At 49.0% G+C, this 21,089-nt stretch overlaps 9 protein-coding genes across 9 annotated transcripts; 4 read left to right on the top strand and 5 right to left on the bottom strand.

The window, feature by feature from the left end:
- Nucleotides 1–61: 61 nt before the first annotated feature.
- Nucleotides 62–1,867, bottom strand: N7520_001138 (zinc knuckle domain protein; the record flags this gene model as incomplete). The annotated part of the gene is made up of 2 exons (XM_057135073.1): nt 62–850; nt 905–1,867. 2 exons carry the CDS (start codon nt 1,865–1,867, stop codon nt 62–64), a joined length of 1,752 nt encoding a protein of 583 aa, XP_057001009.1.
- A 1,393-nt stretch (nt 1,868–3,260) lies between these two features.
- N7520_001137 (uncharacterized protein) lies at nt 3,261–3,506 on the bottom strand (the record flags this gene model as incomplete). The annotated part of the gene is made up of 1 exon (XM_057135072.1): nt 3,261–3,506. The coding sequence occupies one exon, from the start codon at nt 3,504–3,506 to the stop codon at nt 3,261–3,263; it is 246 nt and encodes an 81-aa protein (XP_057001008.1).
- A 16-nt stretch (nt 3,507–3,522) lies between these two features.
- N7520_001136 (ORMDL family protein) lies at nt 3,523–4,283 on the top strand (the record flags this gene model as incomplete). Its single annotated transcript, XM_057135071.1, has 3 exons — nt 3,523–3,679; nt 3,802–4,160; nt 4,233–4,283. The coding sequence occupies 3 exons, from the start codon at nt 3,523–3,525 to the stop codon at nt 4,281–4,283; spliced, it is 567 nt and encodes a 188-aa protein (XP_057001007.1).
- Nucleotides 4,284–6,291: 2,008 nt separating this feature from the next.
- N7520_001135 (MBL fold metallo-hydrolase) lies at nt 6,292–7,552 on the top strand (the record flags this gene model as incomplete). Its single annotated transcript, XM_057135070.1, has 2 exons — nt 6,292–6,613; nt 6,678–7,552. The coding sequence occupies 2 exons, from the start codon at nt 6,292–6,294 to the stop codon at nt 7,550–7,552; spliced, it is 1,197 nt and encodes a 398-aa protein (XP_057001006.1).
- Nucleotides 7,553–8,218: 666 nt separating this feature from the next.
- N7520_001134 (uncharacterized protein) lies at nt 8,219–10,133 on the top strand (the record flags this gene model as incomplete). Its single annotated transcript, XM_057135069.1, has 2 exons — nt 8,219–8,339; nt 8,392–10,133. The coding sequence occupies 2 exons, from the start codon at nt 8,219–8,221 to the stop codon at nt 10,131–10,133; spliced, it is 1,863 nt and encodes a 620-aa protein (XP_057001005.1).
- Nucleotides 10,134–10,709: 576 nt separating this feature from the next.
- On the bottom strand, nt 10,710–12,730 carry N7520_001133 (calponin homology domain protein; the record flags this gene model as incomplete). The annotated part of the gene is made up of 2 exons (XM_057135068.1): nt 10,710–12,462; nt 12,564–12,730. 2 exons carry the CDS (start codon nt 12,728–12,730, stop codon nt 10,710–10,712), a joined length of 1,920 nt encoding a protein of 639 aa, XP_057001004.1.
- Nucleotides 12,731–13,088: 358 nt separating this feature from the next.
- Nucleotides 13,089–13,815, top strand: N7520_001132 (uncharacterized protein; the record flags this gene model as incomplete). The annotated part of the gene is made up of 3 exons (XM_057135067.1): nt 13,089–13,155; nt 13,216–13,332; nt 13,439–13,815. 3 exons carry the CDS (start codon nt 13,089–13,091, stop codon nt 13,813–13,815), a joined length of 561 nt encoding a protein of 186 aa, XP_057001003.1.
- Nucleotides 13,816–14,676: 861 nt separating this feature from the next.
- Nucleotides 14,677–17,625, bottom strand: N7520_001131 (argonaute/piwi family protein; the record flags this gene model as incomplete). The annotated part of the gene is made up of 3 exons (XM_057135066.1): nt 14,677–16,376; nt 16,450–17,489; nt 17,543–17,625. 3 exons carry the CDS (start codon nt 17,623–17,625, stop codon nt 14,677–14,679), a joined length of 2,823 nt encoding a protein of 940 aa, XP_057001002.1.
- A 1,131-nt stretch (nt 17,626–18,756) lies between these two features.
- On the bottom strand, nt 18,757–20,256 carry wetA (developmental regulatory protein WetA; the record flags this gene model as incomplete). Its single annotated transcript, XM_057135065.1, has 1 exon — nt 18,757–20,256. The coding sequence occupies one exon, from the start codon at nt 20,254–20,256 to the stop codon at nt 18,757–18,759; it is 1,500 nt and encodes a 499-aa protein (XP_057001001.1).
- Between the last annotated feature and the right edge of the window lie 833 nt (nt 20,257–21,089).

The raw sequence follows: 21,089 nt of genomic DNA, 5'->3' as shown, positions 1-21,089 counted from the left end.
TTGTACATGCAAGGTTAAGTACAGGGGAATCATGGCATATCATTACATGGGACGTATCGGTTTATTTGCCCCTGCGACCCCTGCTTCCACCCCCACCACGCGGCGGCGGTCCTCCGCGACCGCGACCTCGACCACGACCTCTCGCTGGACCACTAGGGAAACCAGAGCGTGGAAGTGGAGAAAGCGTACGCTGGCGCGTGTTATTCCCAGGGTATTGTGCCCGACCACGAGTCGGTGCCCTTCCCCGTGAGTTGTCGGTCCCAGAACCATTGCGGGGCGCTGTGAATGTAGTATCAAAACGCATGTGCATTCCGCGGCCTCGGGCTCTAACTGGTTGAGGCTTTGAAGTGCCCTTGCGAGGCATGTTATCATCGCTTGATGACGATGGAGAACGGACGTTCATCCCTCGGCGAGGAGGGCCCTGCCCCCGCCGATTATTGAAGCTTGGCGGTGGGGGTGCCCGCTGGGGATTCTGCTTTTGCATTTTGTTGAGGTCGATGATATTATCGGGGTCAATGCCCTGAAGTGAGAAGGCTGTGGAGTGGTATGGTCGATGAAGATGTGGACAATCGCCAATAAGATGGCTCACGCTGACGCAATTAGCGCATGAGATTGATACCCTGACCACTGTTGAAGTGCTTGGACGTTGTGGAAACTTCCATTGGTAGTCGCATGAGGATTCGGTATGCTCCGATGACCCACATAGATCACAGGGAACTTCAGAAGCCGATGCTTTCAACGGTGATGGACACTGTTTATCGGTGTGTCCTCTTTCCCGGCATCGTTGACATCTTTGCCATGACGGGCATTGTGAACTGATATGTTGATTCCAAGCTTGGCAATGCGAACACTGTGAACATGGGTTAATACGTAATAAATTGCTCACGGTTGCTAAAAGACATACCTCTTTTGTGGGGCACACTTCAGACAGGTGACCATTTTGCAGACATTCAGTACAACCCACCGGGAGTTGAAGATCAATATCATTGATATTTCGATCCCAATAGATGAATTTGGCTTGTATTTCCATATCCTCTTGGTTCAGGTCCACCAAGGTAGCCGGCGTTGTGGGATATTTCTTCGCGTAGCGTTGAAACGCCTCTTCCTTGGACTCCGAAGAATTAGGCGCCGGAGCACCTCCATTCGTCACGTTTCCATTTACTTGGCCATTGGCAACCGCCACCTCCTCCGAGTTGTATTCATCAGCGACATCATCGACTTTCTCGCCAATGTTCAGCAAGATTGAATCATCAGCCTCGGAATCCAGAGATACTGCATCGGAATCACTCCTAGAATCCACCTCGCCTTCTTCCAGATCACTTGAACCCTCAAGCCCGTCTTCAGACTGTTGCTCGCTAGCCGCACCAGTCTGTTCCCCACTAGGCTTAGGTGAAGACGACCCATCGCGAACGTCCCAGAAGGCATTCACCGCCGTAAACTGCTTCGACTCCGGCCCTGTAGCCTGAGGCTTCGACTGAACCTCGCCTGACGCCTTGCGCTTCCCAAGCGTTGTCCGCACAGGTGCCTTTCGCCCTTGATTCCAACTGATAGCAGGCGCAGTGCTGCCTGCATGAGGGTTGACAGGAGCAGGCTTCTCAGGCGAGTCTGAGTCGGAATCGCTCTCAGAGCTTGCGCTCGAGCCAGAACTGGTTGTCTCGTCGGGGTCGACCTCGAGTGGGTTTGAACTGAAAGAAGCGCCGCGGGGAAGAATGTCGCTCACATCGCTTGCGCGAGATTGGTTCCGTCGCCGCCTCTTCTTCGGTCGGGAGTCGTTGCCGGATCCGCGGTTGGAGGAATTGTTCGATCGAGGACGCTGGATACCGACAGAAGCTGTGCGGGAATCCTCTTCATCCCCAGAGTCGGCCATGACGATGGATGGACGCAAGTGATGTTCTTAAGATCCTGAGTTCTTAATAACAAGGATTGCAATCAAAAATTACGGCGAGTATTATATACCAAAAGCGCAACTATTCAGGTGGGGCTGCTCGGCTACTCTATCTTGGGAAACCGTTTTTATTGGGCATCAGATTCACGACATATCGTTTGGCAATGAAGACACTCTAGGGGTCAGTGAGTTCAAAGGATGTATTGCTCTCTCTCTATTGTTGAAGATGAATGAGATGCATATAATAGCTCGAATGCCTTCTTTCAGTGTGAAAGAGGTATCAAATGCCCTAGAGATTCATAGACCATCATCTATGCAACCATTTATGTATCTCGGTATACTGGGTGCAGTAATTCGCACCGTAATGTTTCATGCTACTTGACTTTCCAATCCCACTTTTATTCTATAGGCTCACAGATATAGTATCTCTACTTAACCCCAGATCTTCTTACTAGGCTTCCTACCTACGCCAGAATAATTGCTTGAGACTAGAACGATATTGCTATATTTTATGGGATTCCAAGGAAAGCCTCGGGGAATAGTGTCAGAAATGATTGATATGAATCAAGGGCTTTTGATATCTATGTCGGCTATCAGTCCGATCCGACTCCGACGTGCTATAGTCTGGATTATGGACCTCGGAGTGCATGAGATAGACCAATTAGTTGATTGACGGTGGTATTGTTCGAGTTATTTGATAATTTTATTCAAATGTTGGCTTGATATACATGTAGGCAATGACTCTTATTGTTCAGGCAGACAAGTCATAATATCCGCCTTGAATTTGAGGCAGTAAACTAATCTAGAGTTTGCCACAAGCTTTGTGGGGTTGAGATTCATAACTAGCCAAACCCTGCCAGCGCTATCGATGCTGTTGGATGATGATCAATATCTAGGCATGATATCTCGAGCAACAATCAACTAATTTGCAAGGCTATAGCTTATCTAAATTAATAAAAAGTAGGATCGCAGGAGGGCCTTACCATTGTAAATATCCCCGTGCACGATCTAACAACATTTCCCGATCATCACATACGACTCGCTTATGAAGAAGTTGGAATTTATGCAAAGTTGAAGTTCTACTTTGGAGATAGGTTTGTGCCAAGTATGACAACGGACTATGTTTGTGCCGGGGAAAGAAAACATTAGGGAATTGCCACAATAAATTGTTCTAGAATCAAAGGGCTTAAAAAAGATAGGGGCTCTTCAGCTTTTTAATTTATAAATAGGAGAGTGGCTTTTTAACTATTTCATTTAGCAACGCATTTGGTCCACATTTAGGTGACCTTAAGATAATTGCACGTGCCCTGAACCCCATTCCTCACCATTTTCCTATCTTAAATTTTTCTTGTCTCACATAAAATCCTGGGGAGAGTTAAAACACACTGAAGTCCTCCCAAAACACCCCAGAAGCCCCCCCAAAACCCCCAAGTTGCCCGCGGTTCCATCGGTCCCAATCCAAAAAAGAAACTGCCCCGTGACCCAAGGTCGATCCGCCTTTCTCCAGTTCTGGGCCGTGTGCCACTTCCATCCCCACGCTCCTTTTCTCATCAACAACCTTCTTCTCCGTCACGCTGGCTTCCGACTCTTCCAAATCCTCCCTGTTGGTCCCTCGTGCCATCTCATTTGCCCCCGAGATGGACGGACCACAGCGGTTATCCCCCCACACCCAGAAGCAGGGCCGCCGCAGGCGGTCCAGCAGTCTGATTTACCAGGAACCCGCCGAATCGATCGAGCACACAAGCGACCAGGCTGCGCTACCTAATCTCAATGCTAACTGGGTCAATGCAAAGGGTGAGTTGCGGTGCCACCTGCTCGGTTTCCCCGACCCTATCCGCCGATCGGGACACGGTGGACAGGTCATGAATTCCCAAAATTATGATCATAAAGCTAACGAGATCGGGTCGTGTCATTAGGTGCCTGGACCATCCACTTCGTCCTCATTGCCGCGCTCAAGATTCTTTGCGACATCATCCCCGGCGTCTCGCAAGAAACCTCATGGACCCTTACCAACATCAGCTACATGTTTGGCTCCTTCCTCATGTTCCACTGGGTGCGGGGCATCCCGTTCGAGTTCAACGCTGGTGCCTACGATAACCTCAACATGTGGGAGCAAATCGACAATGGCGACCAGTACACACCTACCAAGAAGTTCCTGCTCTGCGTGCCTATTGTGCTCTTCCTCGTCAGCACCCACTATACCCACTACGACCTTACCTACTTCACCATTAACTTCCTGGCCACACTAGCGGTGGTCATCCCGAAACTCCCTTTCGTAAGTATCTTCTATACCCCGTGCTGCGTCACTCTGCAAACTTACTAGGATCCCCCGCTAACACCCCTCTAGTCGCATCGGTTGCGAATAGGCCTCTTCTCCGATTTAGAAGATGATTCATAGTCTATTCTTTCCTTTATTTCTTCTCTTTGCTACATTGGCGTCCGGCTCCCGAAGCTCACTCCCTGTCTTCGACTCCTCTCCGTTCCCCTATTCTGTCTTCTCCTTCCAAAGAGTTCCTTGCATTGCGTTGATTCACGGAGTATGATCCGTTGTTGGCTTGTCGCAAATCTTTCTCCTTTCTTTCTTGGAAAATATGAGACGCAGTCGTGGGCCCTGCCACGCCCCCTTTTCTTTCAGCTCCAGCCTGTCCTTTGTCTAGATATCCAGCTTTAGAGCCCTCCATATCTTATATTCTGCACAACATTGAACGTCCCTTATATGCGAGACTTGAAAGTTAAAAAATATTGTAATCTTGGGCCTGAAATCTCAGATGGGGCCATGCAGATTTACTTTGTAATGCAGGTCATTTTCTTGGCTGGGCCCATGCGGGGACATTGCATCATCGCTCAGCCTGGCTTGTTTACTATTCGCTGATCTCGTACTTAGTAGATAGTGAGTTGTATAAGTCGATAACATAACAATTGGCAATATGTCATTCTCTCAACTTAGATTTTCGCTTGGCCCTGAGAAAATGTTTGGTCATATTCCGTCCCCCTCTATACAACATAGCCTTGTGTGACGATCCATGATGGGGCCATTCAGTTCCGCTAATAATGCAAGCCAAAGTAGCCAACAAGTCCACGATTCGAAAGCTCACATATGTATTCTAACAACATTGAATTAACTCATTCTTGCTCATAGCTAAATTCAGCAGTCAGCTATTCTCAGATGTTTTGCCGAAGGGGTGCTATGTTAACTGTGCTTGTCCCAGGCAATAGGCCTGCAGATAATCTTGCTAGTTGCTGTGGTGTCATCGCCCAGAATATCAATTCTTCCTGTATGAACTGTATGAGAGCAAGATACTATTTGATCCAATATATTGTCAAGCTTTGGGTTTCGACAAAAGGTATTTCTTGCTGACGCTCGAGGGCGATATTTTGTATTGTTGTAGTCTCACCGTGATACAGGAAAAAGTTCTCCAAGCCCCGGAGCTTGAATAGTTCACACTAGGTTAGTACGGTTTGCCAGTCAGACACTCGTGCAACAACTAGTCATATTTCAATCCATAACCCTGGTATTCAGGCGAGATGCGAGAAATCTAGGTGAGCCATAAGGGGGTCACTTCTCTCATTTCAGTTCGTTGGGAATAAACTTGTTTCACAAAGAACCAAGAAATTACTCCCATAATGTCACATTTTCGACATGCAATCCATCTAGCTGATAGCATGCCCCAACACAATCGTATCAATCATTGATTTGCAGTCTTCTTATTTACTGACATCTGTGGATGTGTCTATAGGTATGTGCCACTTGGAGGACTCATCGGACTTGTCACTGCTTCGAAAATTCCGGACCATTATTCCAATGAATACTATTCCAAAACTAAGTTTCAAGGCTCCAGGTTTCAAATATGCAATGCCGCGCCAGATGAATGTATTGAAATCCTCGCAAACATAAGAATGATGACCATGGGTCACTTCTATGGAGAGGACCTACCGAAGGAGTTTCTTCGATATGGTTGACTTTGTGGAGGCAAGAAGAGAGTAATAGATGGGTTGAGGTGACTGTAGAGGGGGAATGGTGCGTTTAGCATTCCAAGTCCAGAAGGTTGATGCTATCTCTTGAGTTTAACTGTCAAATAATAGTAATTTAATCATGGTCCTTTGGAAGAAAGATCAAAAATGAGATGTTGCATAAATTACTGTACAAGAGCTGGATGAACCCTGAACTCCGAATTGTTCCCGTCGTTCCTTGCAGCGATCGACGGGTCTACCGGACCTAAACTCCACTATCATAGCCGACCATGTGCGGGGTCATCATTGAGCTTCAATATTTGGCGTATAATGGGCTGGATTGCCGAGCGTCGTGACCAAGATCAGCAGCTTTATGACCTATAACCACCGTCGGTTTTCTTCGTGGAATTTCAAAGGCCGAACTTTTCGAACTTTTCGTTGAGATCTGCCAGAATATGGATATCCCACAATCAGACAACATCGTGCGGGTCAAACTGCTGGACACTACAGCTTACTTCACCGGTAAAGCGTCTGTCTTCATTGATCCCGTTCTTCCTGGGCATGAGACCTTGAGCTTCTACGATCTTGCATTTCTCATTGAGAACGATGCCCAAGGGAAGAGAGTGATGTTCGATCTTGGATCGCGCAAGGACTATTGGAATTTTCCACCAGCTGTGCAGCGTGCTATTGGCACCAAGTCATTAATTGGCGGAATGAGAATTGACAAAGATGTGAGCGAGATCTTGGAGGAAGGAGGTGTGAGCTTGAAGAGTATCAGTGAGTTTCAATTTCCCGAGCTCTCCAGAAAATGGACCTAAGAAAGACGTCTGACAAGAGACAGACTCCTGTATCTGGTCCCACTATCACTGGGACCACACTGGTAACATGTCACTGTTTCCTTCATCTACCTCCATCACAGTTGGAAATGGCGTCAAGGCATCTGGGGTACTGCCAGGGTATCCCATTGACCCAAAGTCTTCAGTTCTGGCCTCGGATTTTGCTAATCGGGACTTGATCGAGATCTACTTCAAAAGTAGCCTTTCAATCGGGGGATTTCCAGCACACGACTATTTCGGAGACGGTTCCTTCTACCTCCTTGACTCCCCTGGTCATTGTCCAGGACATATCTGTGGATTGGCCCGTACTACTCCATCCTCTGCGGAAGGGGGTGCCACATTCGTATTCATGGGCGGAGACATCTGCCACTTTACAGGTGTTTTTCGTCCTACTCCCGAAAACCCTATACCGGAGCCTGTTCCTGAGTCCATTGTGAAATGGCGAGGTGGAGTTAGAAGTTCTCCTGTCTGTCCGTGTTCCTTCACGGCTCAGCATCCCAATACTTCTGACGAAGCGGTCGCTCGTATAACACCATGGTATAACATGCGCGCCGAGTTCCCCTCGGCATATCCGGATTTCGAAGTTGCTCGAGCTTCGGTTCTCAAATTGCAGTCCATGGATAAAAATGAGAATATCCTGGTCTGCATTGCACACGATGCGGTATTGCTCGACTATTTGCCTGTGTTTAACAAGAGCCCTGGCCAGGACATCAACGGCTGGAAGAGTGATGGAGTCAAAGAGAAGTGTCACTGGGGCTGGATGAAAGACATCCCGGTTGATGGACAACCGATACATGCTCCCCTAGTCGAGGACTTTTGGAGGGATGGAAAGCCTTGGGATTATGATGCATTCAAAATGACTATGGAGACGGCCATTTGAATGGACAGGATTTCCCTCTGGGATAGCTACATGCGACAAAGTTACCTAAAAACATACAATTATCTGGAGTTCTATGCATTGATCATGATAGAGTAAATCTTGCAATGGATTGATTGCAGCGTCACCGGGGCAACACGCTCCAATTTTGCTTTTGAATTTCAAGCCTGAGGCCGAGTGTCCGTAGGTTGAAATTTGGGACCCTCCATTAGATTGTACAAGGTAGCTTCGGCTGGTTTGAGGCGGTTTGCCGTAAGTATCAGACAGAATTAGTAAGGAGGCCAGATGAATTACATGAAATGATAGAGAATCAGAAATACTGATCCCCTTATATTAAGAAGTACAATTTATTCATGGTTACGGCAGTCAGGTCACGTATACAGTCAACATGATAAGCTGGTCCTGTTCTTTGACTTGGCGAAATTCTGCGCTAACAAACGCCGAACAAACAAAGAAAAAACACTTGAGCACCCAAAAGCTTCACAGATACTTAGAGAATACTTAGCCTCGATGCTCACTTGCACTCATCCTGAGTCCCTGACCCCTTCAACGAGATCATCAAGTTGGTTCTTGAACTTTGCAAGATTAAGTTAACTTTCATCTCCACAGATCTGAGTCCTGACTAAGCCCTTATCGATAAGACGCGTTCTTGACGCGAAATCCGCGACGATGGCCGATTCTCATCATCGAAAGGCCATGGCTCCTCCAGCTGATATGGCGTATCGCACTCCTGCGGTACTGCCATTCGAACTGATCCAACATATTGGTATCTTCTTCGAGGAAAATCTTTGTCCGAACCCCCGCACCTTACCTTAACATGCAACCCCGCTAACAAGCATCAGATACTCAAGGATTAAATCTTTTATATAGCACCCTCAGCTCGGGAACCTACGCCTCTCAGAAAGCGTTTGTCCCTTTACCACAGCATATTGCGCTCGCGGTTACACTCCTCGTCCACCCATCAACTACAACCCGCGCCAAATCCCCCGAGGCGAAGGAGGCGGCCTCCGTGGCTCTGCGACTCCTCCGACTTCTCTCTACCCTCGTCAACCCTCATGATTGCAGGCTCAATCATGCATTTGTCTTCACGCAACAGACATTACGATCCGGTCGTTCGCACCATACAGAAGATGACGATAGAGGTCTCCAATCCTCCGGGCGCAAGCCATTGAACTTAGAAATGGGCCAAGGCGATTCTTTATGGGCGCGGGCTGAAGACTTCTGGCATGCTGTGGGCTGGGCTTTCAATTGCTCCGTACTTCATCCCGAACGCTGGGAGCGGTGGCAGGTCTGGCTGCATTACATGTGCGAAATCATGGAAGATGATTGGGAGCAAAGATTGGAAACATACCACGAGTTTGGAGCGCAGAAACGGGAGGACGCACGAACACTTGAAGAGGCCAAAAAAGGGAATGGCGCTGCTGGAGGGCCTCGGAAGAAGACAAACGCTGGACCCGCCGAGAAAACGAAAGTGAAAGCTAAAGGAACTCGGAAGAGTGCGCACGACACTGAAGCTGAGGAACCAAAAGGGAGAGCCAGAAGAGCTTGGCAGAATGGCGAACTGAATCAAAACCCCGCTAAAGCCGCTCGGAAGGTGGACGAAGGCTTAAGCATTCTTCGGGAAAGCTTGATTTTCCAGTTCATTGCCGCTAGTAACGACAATGGACGAAACCGGAGGATCCTGAGAGCCATCTTCGCAGACGGGAGTACCACTTCAATCAATGAGTTTCGACAGGTGTTTAGAAAAGAACTCAAAGCTCGCCGAGCGCCCGACAAGCCCAAGAAAAGAGAGCGCGAGGTCCATGTTGACAAGGAGCAGTACGGCGACTACATGTCCCAAGAAGAGACGGATGATGAAGTGAATGGAGCAGATGATTCCAAGCCGAAGCCGATCCGACGAAGTAAGCGAACAAGACGAGGGACAAGGACTGTACCCAATGGATCTTCCGCGCAAGCCGACACAGGATCGACCTCTTTACCACGTCAGGACGTTGGACTTTCGTCGATGGGTGGCCTCGACTCACTTCGATTGCGCAAACGACTCCTCGGAATCCTCTCAGCTGTCTCCTTCCGCCTCCCTCAAGACTTCATTTCCGTTCTGGACCTCTACAATCTTTTCTCGGACAATATTGGCCCCCAGCCCCTGCCCATTTTCCAGGCTTTTGTTAGCCCATCTATTCTACCTGAGTTCGCAGATGAGGAACAGACTACCCTCTGCGAGATATTGCTGTACAGCTTGCGGGAAGCCTCTGCTCCGTCCACGGACGAGGCTTATCTCGACCAGTCGAAGCTGGAAAAATGCTTCCTTCCATATGCGGCCGCTGCTAGCAGCGTTGTGAGCAACATCAAGGTATCTATTCTTCTGGAGGCGGCTATTGTCCTTCTAGGGGAAAGTAACCGGTTAACCGTCACGGACTCTTTTATGTATGCTGTCGAAGCTGGAATCGACAGGCGGGTCAACAAAGCAAGCGCTGAGCTCCAACGCAGCCAAACCAGCGAGGACCAGTCACCGGAATGGTCTTGGTTGGTGGAAAGCTGCAACAGGCTGACGTTTCTCACTGAACTTTTGTCACCCACGGCTTAGTCCATCGCCTTGAGCTTGTAGGGCACGACGATTTACGACGGTAATGATCATAATGATGTATATATTAGCTTTCCCTATATTTCCAAATCACTTCAGTAGCACTTAATCAAGTACTTGATACAGTATGTAGGTGTCCGTGAGCATCTTTGCTATATCACTAATTGCCTCTCAACTGCCACCCCAATGTCTAGCTGCGTGGCTTCATGACGAATATACCCAATGGCCATTTTGAGATATTCTTACATTTTGAAACGTACGATGAGGTTAGGACGCCTTAATTTAAAATCTAGACTTATTCATGGCTATCTACAATGTAGACTAGTATGCAGCTTCACGTTGGCCCATAAAGCAAAAGACAAGAAATAGCATAAAACAGCTATCGGGAATCATCATGAGCAAAATCCAATTCTCCGAATCGCCAACGCATATTGAACAGAAAGACGAGAAAATGAGTAGAAAGTACTGCAGCCTGTCGGATATATTAAAAAACGGCAAGAAACAAGAAATTCAAAAAGGCAAAACGATGCAAAACAATGCAAAATAACTTCCTAGTTTGAACGGGGCTTGGGATGAAAATCACGGAGGCGGCCGAGGTCCAATGATCTGACGCCTGGCGCCTCCGATGCCGAGTCCCTGGCCACCACGGTTCTGGTTGTCTCCGCCGAGATAGCCATATTGGTGAACATCCCAAGACTGGCCTGGGCCCGAGCCGAGGGAGGTATCGCGTGCAGCAGCTTGTGTTTGCTTCTGGTTCTCTTCCCATTCGCGTTGGCGCTCGCGTTCACGTTCCATTTCACGCTCTAGTAAGGACTTTGAGGCCCAACCACCGGCCTTGGTCTTTTGTTGAGATGCCTCGCGGCGACTGTTCTCTGCGTCGACTTCGGCTGTTGTGGTGTAGTCTCGGGGCCGGTGCGAAGCGGGTGTAGGTGCCGTGGGGGCTGGGTTTGAACTCAGGAAGCGGTCGGTACGGTTTGCACCTTGATTGGCAGAGTATGCTACCGGGTCTGGAAGGGGACGGGGCGCAGGAGGGAGAGCTCTGGCGGGGAGGGCTGGCACAGGCTGTGGGAGGGGCCGAGGAGGAGGAGGTGGAGCTTCATCTTCGAAACCATCACCATGATCCTCTGTTATCGGGATATTCTGAGTGTTTTGCCATTCGCCGCGAAGGAGTCGGCGTTCTTGCTCCAGAGAAGAAAGACTGTAGCTCGGTTTGGGGGGCACAGGCACAGGGCGTGCACTGTTACGGCTGCGAGGTTGAGATTCCGAGGTGTCATTTTCCTCGGCTGGGGTCTGTCTCTCGCTCGAATATTGGCGCTCACGCTCCTTGGCCAATTCCAACTCGCGCTCAAGCTCCTTGATACGGCGGCTTTCGGGGGTCTCATCAGTAGATGTAGCCCCGCTCGGAGAAGCACTGGCCTGGCCCGCCTGGTACTGGCTCAAAAATTGACCATTGAGACGAGAATCGGCAGACTTGCGCCGACGTTGACGCTCCTCTTCGTGCTCCACCTCAAGGCGCTCCTCGGCAGCTTTTTCTTCTGCAAGTCGACGCTTTTCCTCTGCCTCCCACAACCGCTTTTCTTCGTCCCATCGGCGTTTCTCACTTTCTATCTTGCGACGTTCCTCTTCTCTTTGACGTGTCGTCTCTTCATTCCATCTTCGCTCCTCTTCAGCCTTAGCACGAGCCTCCTGCTCTTCAACTTCTCGATGAGCCCGCTCGGCTTCCTCCCTCTCCGCGGTCTGTTGGCGAGTAATTTCCTCTTCTTCCTTTCTGCGTTTCTCCTTCTCTGCCAGACTAGGAACAGCTGGACCAGGGCTTGTAATCTGTCGTCGAGCACCAAATGCAATGCCTTGATTGCCCTGGCTGGCACCACCCATGTAGCCGTACTGGTGGATATTCCATGCCGGTGCTGTCTTCGACTCGTCATCCCTCTTACTCCAAGAACTAAAAGAGCCGGATGGTTTGGCAGGGCTCCCCGATCGACCCGCATCGCTGACATTGCTCAAGGCACGATTGCGACTATAGGATCCCGAATTCGAAGACCCAGTCGCATTGGGACTGATAACCCCCCGTTTACTTTGTGGACCAACAACAGACCGGAATGTATTTGGCTGCAGGATATTTGCCCTCCGACTAAACGCAGCCAAGCATTGGAGAACCTGCGCAGGATCCTTCGCTTCGTAGAGGTCAACGGTCAGAAAGACGTCGTGTGGCGGGAGGCTGATTGGAGCCGCTTGGCAGGCACGGAGGAAATGCGAGATATTCTCCATCTGAACGAATGGCATCGCTGACTGCTTGAACTTGACACCAGGTGACACGGCCAGATTGACCAGTCTAGTAGACAGGGGTTAGTCTTGGTCCAGGTTCCAACCACGTGCATGCCTACCTGCGTAGCTACATGCTTAGGGAGGCAAGAAGACGCAATTGACACTTACTTGCATAGAGCGACACCGTCCTTCAGTCCTTCCAATAGATCAAAAGATGGGAGTTTCTCGCGCAACACATCTTCGATCCAGTCGCGCACCTCCGCGGCTGCCTGCGGGGTATAGCGGGATAGTCGCAAGTTGCGTAAGTCTTTATCCAACGACGTTACCGACGCCATGATGGATTTCCGATTGTGCGTTTGGAATCCGGACCAGCTGGAGAGGGTTGTCGGTGTTGTAGTGTCACAGGAGTACGTATCCCCTTGCGGGCGTGTGCCTGATCGGCCCTAGAGTGGAGACTTGGGTACAAGAGTAGAAGAGGAATGCAGAGAGCAAATCCAAATAAAATCAGGCGCGTAAAGAGCACCAGTGTAGTTTTGTCTGGCGGCTTGGGTATCCTTAAACTCTTCGAAGTGAGTGTAAGAAGTTAGGTGGAATGGAATGCCCGGGGCTGTGTTTATTGGCCGATGACGTTCCAAACGTTCTAGTTCTTTTGACCCGCAACTTTTTTCCTCCATTCAACCACCACTCTACACAATGGTTAACAGTCTCTGGTTCAAGTGGAAAGGCCTTCGACTGCCCTGGAGGAAGTCCTTCATGGTCGGTTAGTTGCTGTCCTCTCGTCAGCACTCTATTCTGCCTGCTAACACCCGCCACCTCACAGGCCAGGATCTTGCCGGAAACACATTCTGGGAATTCAAAGATCAACTAAACGCCGGCCGGTATAGACGGATCGTCAAATTCGATCCGAAGACACACTACGGAGATGTGCAGGTTACCCGTGAGTCGATCGCATCTTGGGGACAGGCCTTGCGCGTGTAGCCTACAGTGGCAAGATGCTTCGTGGGAATATAAGACCAGCTTGACTAACTTGGTACGTGATCTAGCGCAATGGCATCAATGGCTTCGATATGTCCGACCGACTCCGCCGACCCTCGAAGAACAGCGACAAGACCTAGTCCGTCAGGCGCAAATGAAAGAACTCGCTCGACTGGCCGATGAGCGCTGGGCCAGCAAACCCTCTTTCCTCGATAAACCGAAGACTCAGCAGAAGGTTCCTGGAATTGAAACAGGGAATGCGACTACCAACACGAACACTGTCTCCGCGGACGCGCCTTCATCTTCTGCCCCGGCACCAGTACCCGAGCCTACAAGTACACCGCCGAAGACCCGCAAGGAAGAGAACCCGTGGGCAAAGGCGGATAGACAAAACCCTGGGGCTAATTGGCAGCCTGAGGCGTGGTCCCCTTCTTCGCATCGGTGAATTGGGCCTCCAAAATAACATTTGTTCCTGTTGTAATGGGATGGGTGCAGATCAAACATACCTTGACGAAGCTGGTCTGTGTTTTACACCATGCATATGAAGCACAGGAATTTTCCCCTCCGCGGAAAATCCAGCCCAATACTCCCAATACTCTTAGGGTTGAAGGCTTGCTGCAAATGCGCAGCCTTTTACAATCTCAGGCCTCGATGGCTGCTCATTTAATTCGTCCAATCTGGAAGAGGTCTTGGTACGACCTTTTCATTTTATATCAACAACCTCACACCCCCTTTTAACTACTGTACATTAGCTTTCCATCAATATCCAGGTTAGGATTTACTTTTCAATAGATCCATGATCCTGAAGCTTGTTCTGACCAAGCGTGTTATACTATTTTCCACGTCCAAGCTTAAGCTTGCTTACGATATGTGAATGCACGGCTTTTTATTGGCCCCAACAGGGTAAATTGTTGTTTTCAAACGCTTGAACGCAATTCAGTCATCATATCAAACCCATAACTCCGTAACCCCGTAAAATGAAACGAAAATGTCCGTCTCCTCCTTTTTTCTCATGTTTCCGTGGTATTTTGTCCTTTTTTCCATTTTCGTCTTGTCACAACTCCCGTCACTGTTGCATCGCACGCATCGTACACCAATATAATATGGACAGGGTATCACAAAAAGCAGTCTGAAAGGCGGATGCAAAGTCCAATCCAAATGGAAACTCAAACGCTCAAGCAGCAAATCATCCAAACAATCAAGTAAGAAAATGTGCAAGTCTGTGGTGGAAACATATCAAATCCATCGTGATAGAAACGAAAGAGAAAAGAAAACACCAAAAAAGTAGCTAGGTTCTGTTCCAAGTTTAGATGTAAACCATGGCTTCAGAGGTACGATGATGAAGATTGACCTGGGCTTGGGTTGGGGCAGCGGTGTGAGGGTTCCTTTGTCCCAACCTGTCCCAATCTTCGTTGTAGTATGCGAGGACATACTTCCGTGCGCGATCACAGAGTCGATCAGCCAAGAAAGCCGGAGTGCAGTAGGAAACCGAACGAGTGCAGCGGCCCATCATGTAACAGATGGCATTTGTCAGCTCTTGGAGTTCATTTGAGGGGTTTGCATAATTCAAAGTTCCAGAGGTGAAGATCTCATCATGCACTGCAATGTAGTGGGCAGGACGCGCAGATCCCATTATGGCGGCTTGGGCTTGAAGGTAGAAGTCCCACATGCCTGGACGAGTGATTCCGCGGTCAACACAGAGTCCAGGATTAGGGTTGCTATTCCTGTCGTGATCGGACGATTTTGTAGGGAAGAAACGAGTGTGGTGACGCTTCGTAACAACCACAATCGAGATCCGATGTGGCTTGTTGCCGTAGATGCGCTTACAATTGGTTTGGATTGCGAGCAGCTCTTGATTAATCACTTTCTCGAATTGACCCTCGCTGACACCGTCACGGTAGATCAGGATGTTTCGTGGAAGTTCTCCCTTGTTTTCCTTAGTCCAGCGTTTGATACGGCTCTCCAACATGAGGCCCACATCGTGAATCACCTCCTCGCGCCTGCCTTGAAGGCGGATTTCTCCTGGCCATTGGCCCATTCGTCCGTCAGTGCTGGCAACGATGGCTGATATGCTGGGGTAGGTCTCGGGGTCCGTTACGGAAGGGTGAGTAACATCGAGACCGACAATCATGGTCTTTGCATCCTTGACCACTTTTGGACACTTGGATGCTGAATCGAGTGATTGGCAGATTCCGCTCATCTTCAAGTTGACCTTCATTGCGTTGTTGGCCAGGTACTGCATGTCTCCTCCGAAAAACTTCTCGGCCTTGCAGCAATGGGTCAGGATTCCATTCTTGCAATCGCCGGCCCACTTGATGTAATTGAAAGCTTTATCTTCACTTTCGTGCATGGGAATGACGACCAATGGACACTGAACGTCTTTGAACTCCTCCATCGCTTTATCGATGACTTTGCGATAGTCTAAACCTTCTGGTTCATAAAAAACGACCTTGCGGTGAAAGAATATGGGCTCCTGCCACCTGAGCCCCAGCACATTCAATGACTTTTTAAAATTCTGAGCCGCTTTGACAGGCTGATTGTCCGCCCTCCACTGATCCTCCTGGTGCGAACGAAGCTTCTTCCTGTTGAGGATGCACAAAAAGCCCCACCTCTGCGGAGGAGGAGCAGGCGCGGCGAATGTCAATCCCCTTAAGTTCCAGCTGCCGCCCCGGGGAACTTGAGTTCCTGACCCGTACCTAAGAGTGGGAGGTGTAATAAAACGGGCAGGAACGGCCATCATGGTTTCGTGGACCTTGATACCGGACTCCTTGGTTTTCTTGTCTGTGATGCCGAGAATCTTTAGTCCATCTTGCATAATAGAGACATAATTGTCCGGAGGGCGGCGGCAGCAGAACGTGATCATAGCCTGGCGCTGAGCGGTGCCAAGCTCACCGTTGAAAGTCTGCCCTGGGAGAATTCGGCACACGTCCTGAGGGAGGTAGACAGGTCGGTCTTGAGTGCCAACATTGAGAACCGGCATATTGGCTAGTTTATCCATGCCATACACTATTCAAATGTTAGCATGAAAAGTTGAAGTGAACACAGTTTTGAATAAAGACGAGGGATAGGAAATACTGACCCTTCTTGAAATAGTCCTTGACGCTGGTGTATTTACCGCTCTTGCCATCTTTTGACTTCTCCCAAAATTCAACATGTGCAGGCGACGAGCCGATATCGTGGGTTGTAGGCTTGTGTTCGTCCTTTGCTCCATCCTTGTGCGTCACAGTTCCCCAGACAGACTTCCGTCGATATTGCAAGTTGCCATCCGCATCCTTCTCTTTAGGAAGATGCCTAACCTCGACGCGCAAGCCTCGAATGTAGCGATGGAACATCTGACGGTCCGTGCCAAAAGCAGCCACGAACTCCGTTGTAAAGTCATTCATAGGCAGTGGCCTGTAGAAAGTGCCGTGGTTCACGTTCATGTTCAAAAGCAGCCTGTCGGCCCCGAGTCGTACACTCGTGAAAAAGCCGCGAAGAACCTCAAGGCCACCTGTCAGGTTGCAAGACTGTTTCCGTTCATCAATCCAGAAGAACTTCTGTCGTCCCCTGCCTGTAATGACAACACCGGGATCTCGGTGGGGAATCCGAGTCATCATAATATTGAGAGCTCGAACTCCAACCTCCTCGTTCACCAATGGGTAGCTCTGCTTCGTCTGACTGAGAAGTTTGATCAAATCAGGGTAGTTCACGGCGTCTCCGTTGGAGAATTTGAAAGTGTATTTTTTCGGTTCCTTGCCTCCGGAGAGCTCGAAAATCATGGGAGAAGTTGATTCCATCCGTCCAGCGGTAATGAGTTCCTGCGACATGTCTGAGGCGCCATATACCGACCTGACCCGCGAAGATTTGAGAAGCAAGCAGAAGAGTTCTTTCTTGAGTCGAGCTGGTTGTAGTTCTGGCGAAACCTGGATGCTGTAACGATAGAAGTGCTGGTTGGGGTTCAATTGAATCTCAAAGAAGTTGGCCCACACCGTGGCAGCCTGGCCAGTAGTTCCATAAGAAGGGCGTCGCGTCATCTTAAACTTGCCCGCAGCAGAATCCATCTTTGCGCTATCCTTCAGGCTTTTGTCTTCGAAATCACTGAGCTTCCTATCAAGGGAGGGTGGATTTCGAGTAAGCACCCTATAACATGTTAGCCGTTTTGTAATGTAAGGAATTGGGCCTTTTCGACTTACTCGCTGCTCTGAGTGTGGCCGCCCCTACCTCCACGACTTCCACCTCGGGAATCGCCACCTCGGGAGCTTCCACGGTAAGACATGTTATCTTACAAAGAAAATGAGTAGGGTTGAGAAATGAAGATATTGGTGACAGTCGAACAGAAGAAGATCTGAAACAAACAGAGTCGAGGGACTGCGGAGAGTCCGATTGGACAGAAGAAAAATGCCCGTACAATTGGCCCTTAGACCCAATGCACGAGGAAAGTCAGAGGCTGGAAAGGACGGTCAAATCGGAAACGAAAAATTGGGCAAGTCTCAGAAGTGTACGTTGCAGTCGATCTAGAATCAGGACCAAATGTTAGCATACATTCAAAGATTCTCCATGAGCATGAAGAGAGGAGACGTGAGATCAATGCATGGAAACAATACCACCGTAGAATAAAGTCTAGAAGGAAGCAGATCAGGATAAAGGATGGGGGGTGGTAGAGTAGGAAAAGTTGAGGCAAAATGGAATTCAGGTGGAGGTAGAGGGGATGGACTCGGGATGGGGAAGCGGACTTCGTGATATTTATAGCAATTGGGAAATTGGGAGAACAGTAAATACAAGGAAACTGTGAATCAATAGCATACTTCAATGTGTTAAATGAGAGAATTGTGAGGATTCGATGAAGCATAAAGAATAGGAATATTGGACAGGAATGAAGTAATCAGAAATGAAAACAAAAGTAAAGTAAAGGTCAAAGTGAAGCTAATTGATAAGCATACCTGAAAAAGTATCAAGTAGTCACTAGTGTGACTAGTCAAAAGGTACAAGTGAAGTTGTCCGAGAAGAAGGAAAAAGGTAGAAATAGAAATAGTAATTACCTTTATATAGTAAAAAAAATCCATTTTTTTCCTAGTCAGTTCAAGGAATCACGAGGAGATGGACATAGCTTGGGAATCAGTAGACTGCGAGGATCCTAAAAAGGTGTAAATTACTCGATATGAGTGACTTGAACCTACGAAGTTTTGTGTCTAAGAGATATACCACATGAACATGAGTCGAAATCAGACAACCTTGTTTATGTCTAAACATTAATAATATATCTAACATTTTGGAGTATAACCCAAGGCCCAGTAGCCAAAAAAAAATCAAACACCTGAACGACCAAGGCAATAGACCCAATGATATCAAATCAAAAACACCGGCTTCAACGCAGTTAAAAGACCAATTAAGAAACAAATATAATGATTTAGCAGAAAGCTGCTTCAAGAGCTTCGACATCACCACCGGCATTGCGGACAGCCATAAGAGCAGCCTCGCTCAGCTTGCGGCGCTTGTCACGGGCCTCTTGCTCCCGACGGGCCTTTGTCTTGGAGCTACCAGAGGGCGCGACGCCACCAAGGATGCGCTGACTGTCGTGGGCGGTAAAGTTGACAAATGATACACTTGCAGTTTTGGTGGCCCCGCGGGGACTTGTGCTTTTGGCCGACTTGGGGCCGTTCATGCTCTGACCTGAGAGCTTGCGGCTGTGTGTGCGGCGGTGGTTGGCCCTCTTTGGAGATGTGCCAGCCTTGGGAGATAATGAAGGAGAGCGGGAGTTGGTGACTTGGGCAGTGGCAGGCGCCATGAATCTTTGAGAGTCGGGGATCATGTTGTTGGAGTAAGAAGAGTCGGTCGGCATGTTGAATGTGTCCATCTGGATCATCAGGCCGCCTTGCATCATATCATTTTGAGATCCAACGCTCTGCATGGTGCGTTGGGGAATAGGAGAGGAGACCATTTTTTGGTAAGAGTTCTGCTGTTGTGCGACTTGGGGGGGCATGGGAGACCACCAAGCTTGATCATGGGCTGGCAGGTCGGGAGTGAAAGAGATGGAGGTCGCAAGGCTGTCAGATTGCCATGAGGAGATAGACTGAGGATCTGAGGAGTGGGATGAAGAGAAGATGTCATCTGCAGAAGGAGGGCTTGAATTTGTCAAAGCTGAAGAGCCTGGGTGGCTCATATATTGTTGCTGGTGTCGTGCAAGCGCACCAACGGAAGGTGAGGGCATTGAAACTGCGGGGGACCGTTGATAGAAATAAGGGGGCATATCAACCGAGTCCCTGTGGTGGAGCATGTCGGTAGAGAGGTGTTCATGCTTAATCTGAACATCCGAGGGTGGGGGAGACAAAGGTAGTCGATCATCAGAGCCGGCCAGAGTGAAATTCTGGATCCGTTGGGCCCATTGCTCGGGGTATGCCATTCTTCCTTTGTTCAGGTTGGAAGAACGCATCAAACTGGGTGAGAAACTTTGCTTGCGCAAAAGTGCCCGACGCTCATTCGGGTCGCGATGGCGGATAGACTTGGGGGTAATGAGAGCACTCTTGGTAGCTTTGCGGTGCGGAGTAGCCGGTGGGGTAGATGGAGAAGTGTTAGAGACGCCGTTTGTTCGTGGCGGGAGGGAAGAAGTTTCAAAGTGTTTGAAATCAAGGTCAGAGATGGCAGAGGGGTGGATGGTGTCTTGAAAAGCGAACTCAGCCCCGTCGTCCTGCAGGGACCATTCCTGGCTCCAGGGTTGCGGTGATTGATGGCGTTTAGAAGTGGAGCCAGTGGGGGAATGATCGCCACCGTCACTCGACAGCGAGTATAGCGGGAAGAGCTGGTCAAAGTCACCAGAGAACGAATCTTTGTTGCCATCACCTGAAGACTCCTCATTGACGAATTGGTCGAAGATGTCATTGAACGAATGATCGAATGGCTGAGCGAACATTTTGGCGGCTTTGTTTCCGTTTGCGGCGAAATAAAGTAATAAGCTCGACGAACGACCGGGGGGAACAAAGGATGTGATTGGTAACCAAAAATCAGCTACTTAGGGCTAGCGGATCACGGGAGGATCTTGGTGAAGGAGATCGAATCAATGCAAATGATGCAAATTGAAACAAAAAAAACTGCAGAAGAGAGAATGTTTGATGGGTTGTCAATCAAGCAAAACACTGCTGAGTATGCAAAGAAAGCAAAGTAAACAAACAGATCGAGGCTACTATTTGAATTGTCGCGAGAGATCCCAGCCTCGAGCTTTTTGCATACATTCTTCAGATCCTCCGATAGCTGAGGAATGTACTTTAAGAGATCCGGTTGGTCAATTCTTAGATCCACTCATGACCCGAGGAATGTATCGAGGCTCCATTCAGGAGCTTAAAGCCAATTATAGAGCATCTATGAGGACTGGGTAATAGAGCCGGTCAACCCTGATCCACTCCCGTCAGAAACTTGGGTCTGGATAGCCACCAGAGAAAATGTAACCCTCCCTCACTAGACCCAAAACAGCGTCTGTCATAAGTCAGTGTGGCGGGTGTGGGGGAAGCTCCAAAAGGTATGCCAAATGAACACGATTACTGGTCTCCATCAAAATCCTAGCGAGTGTAGAGGCGCATTGGGTATAGATCGGATCGTCCGGGCCAAATTTAAGGAACCAGGAGAAAAAGTCCGCTCTGATTCAAGACTGAGTCTCGAGTAGGTCTTATCTTATTCAGACAATATGTATGCGTCATGATAGCGACTATCTAATCATGCACCCCAAACAAGGTTCATTCGGGAGACGGT

The sequence above is a fragment of the Penicillium odoratum genome (genome assembly GCF_028828045.1).
Source record: "Penicillium odoratum strain IBT 22623 chromosome Unknown utg000001l_segment0_segment0, whole genome shotgun sequence".
Lineage (NCBI taxonomy): Eukaryota > Fungi > Ascomycota > Eurotiomycetes > Eurotiales > Aspergillaceae > Penicillium > Penicillium odoratum.
This window is presented reverse-complemented; position numbering and strand designations above follow the sequence as displayed.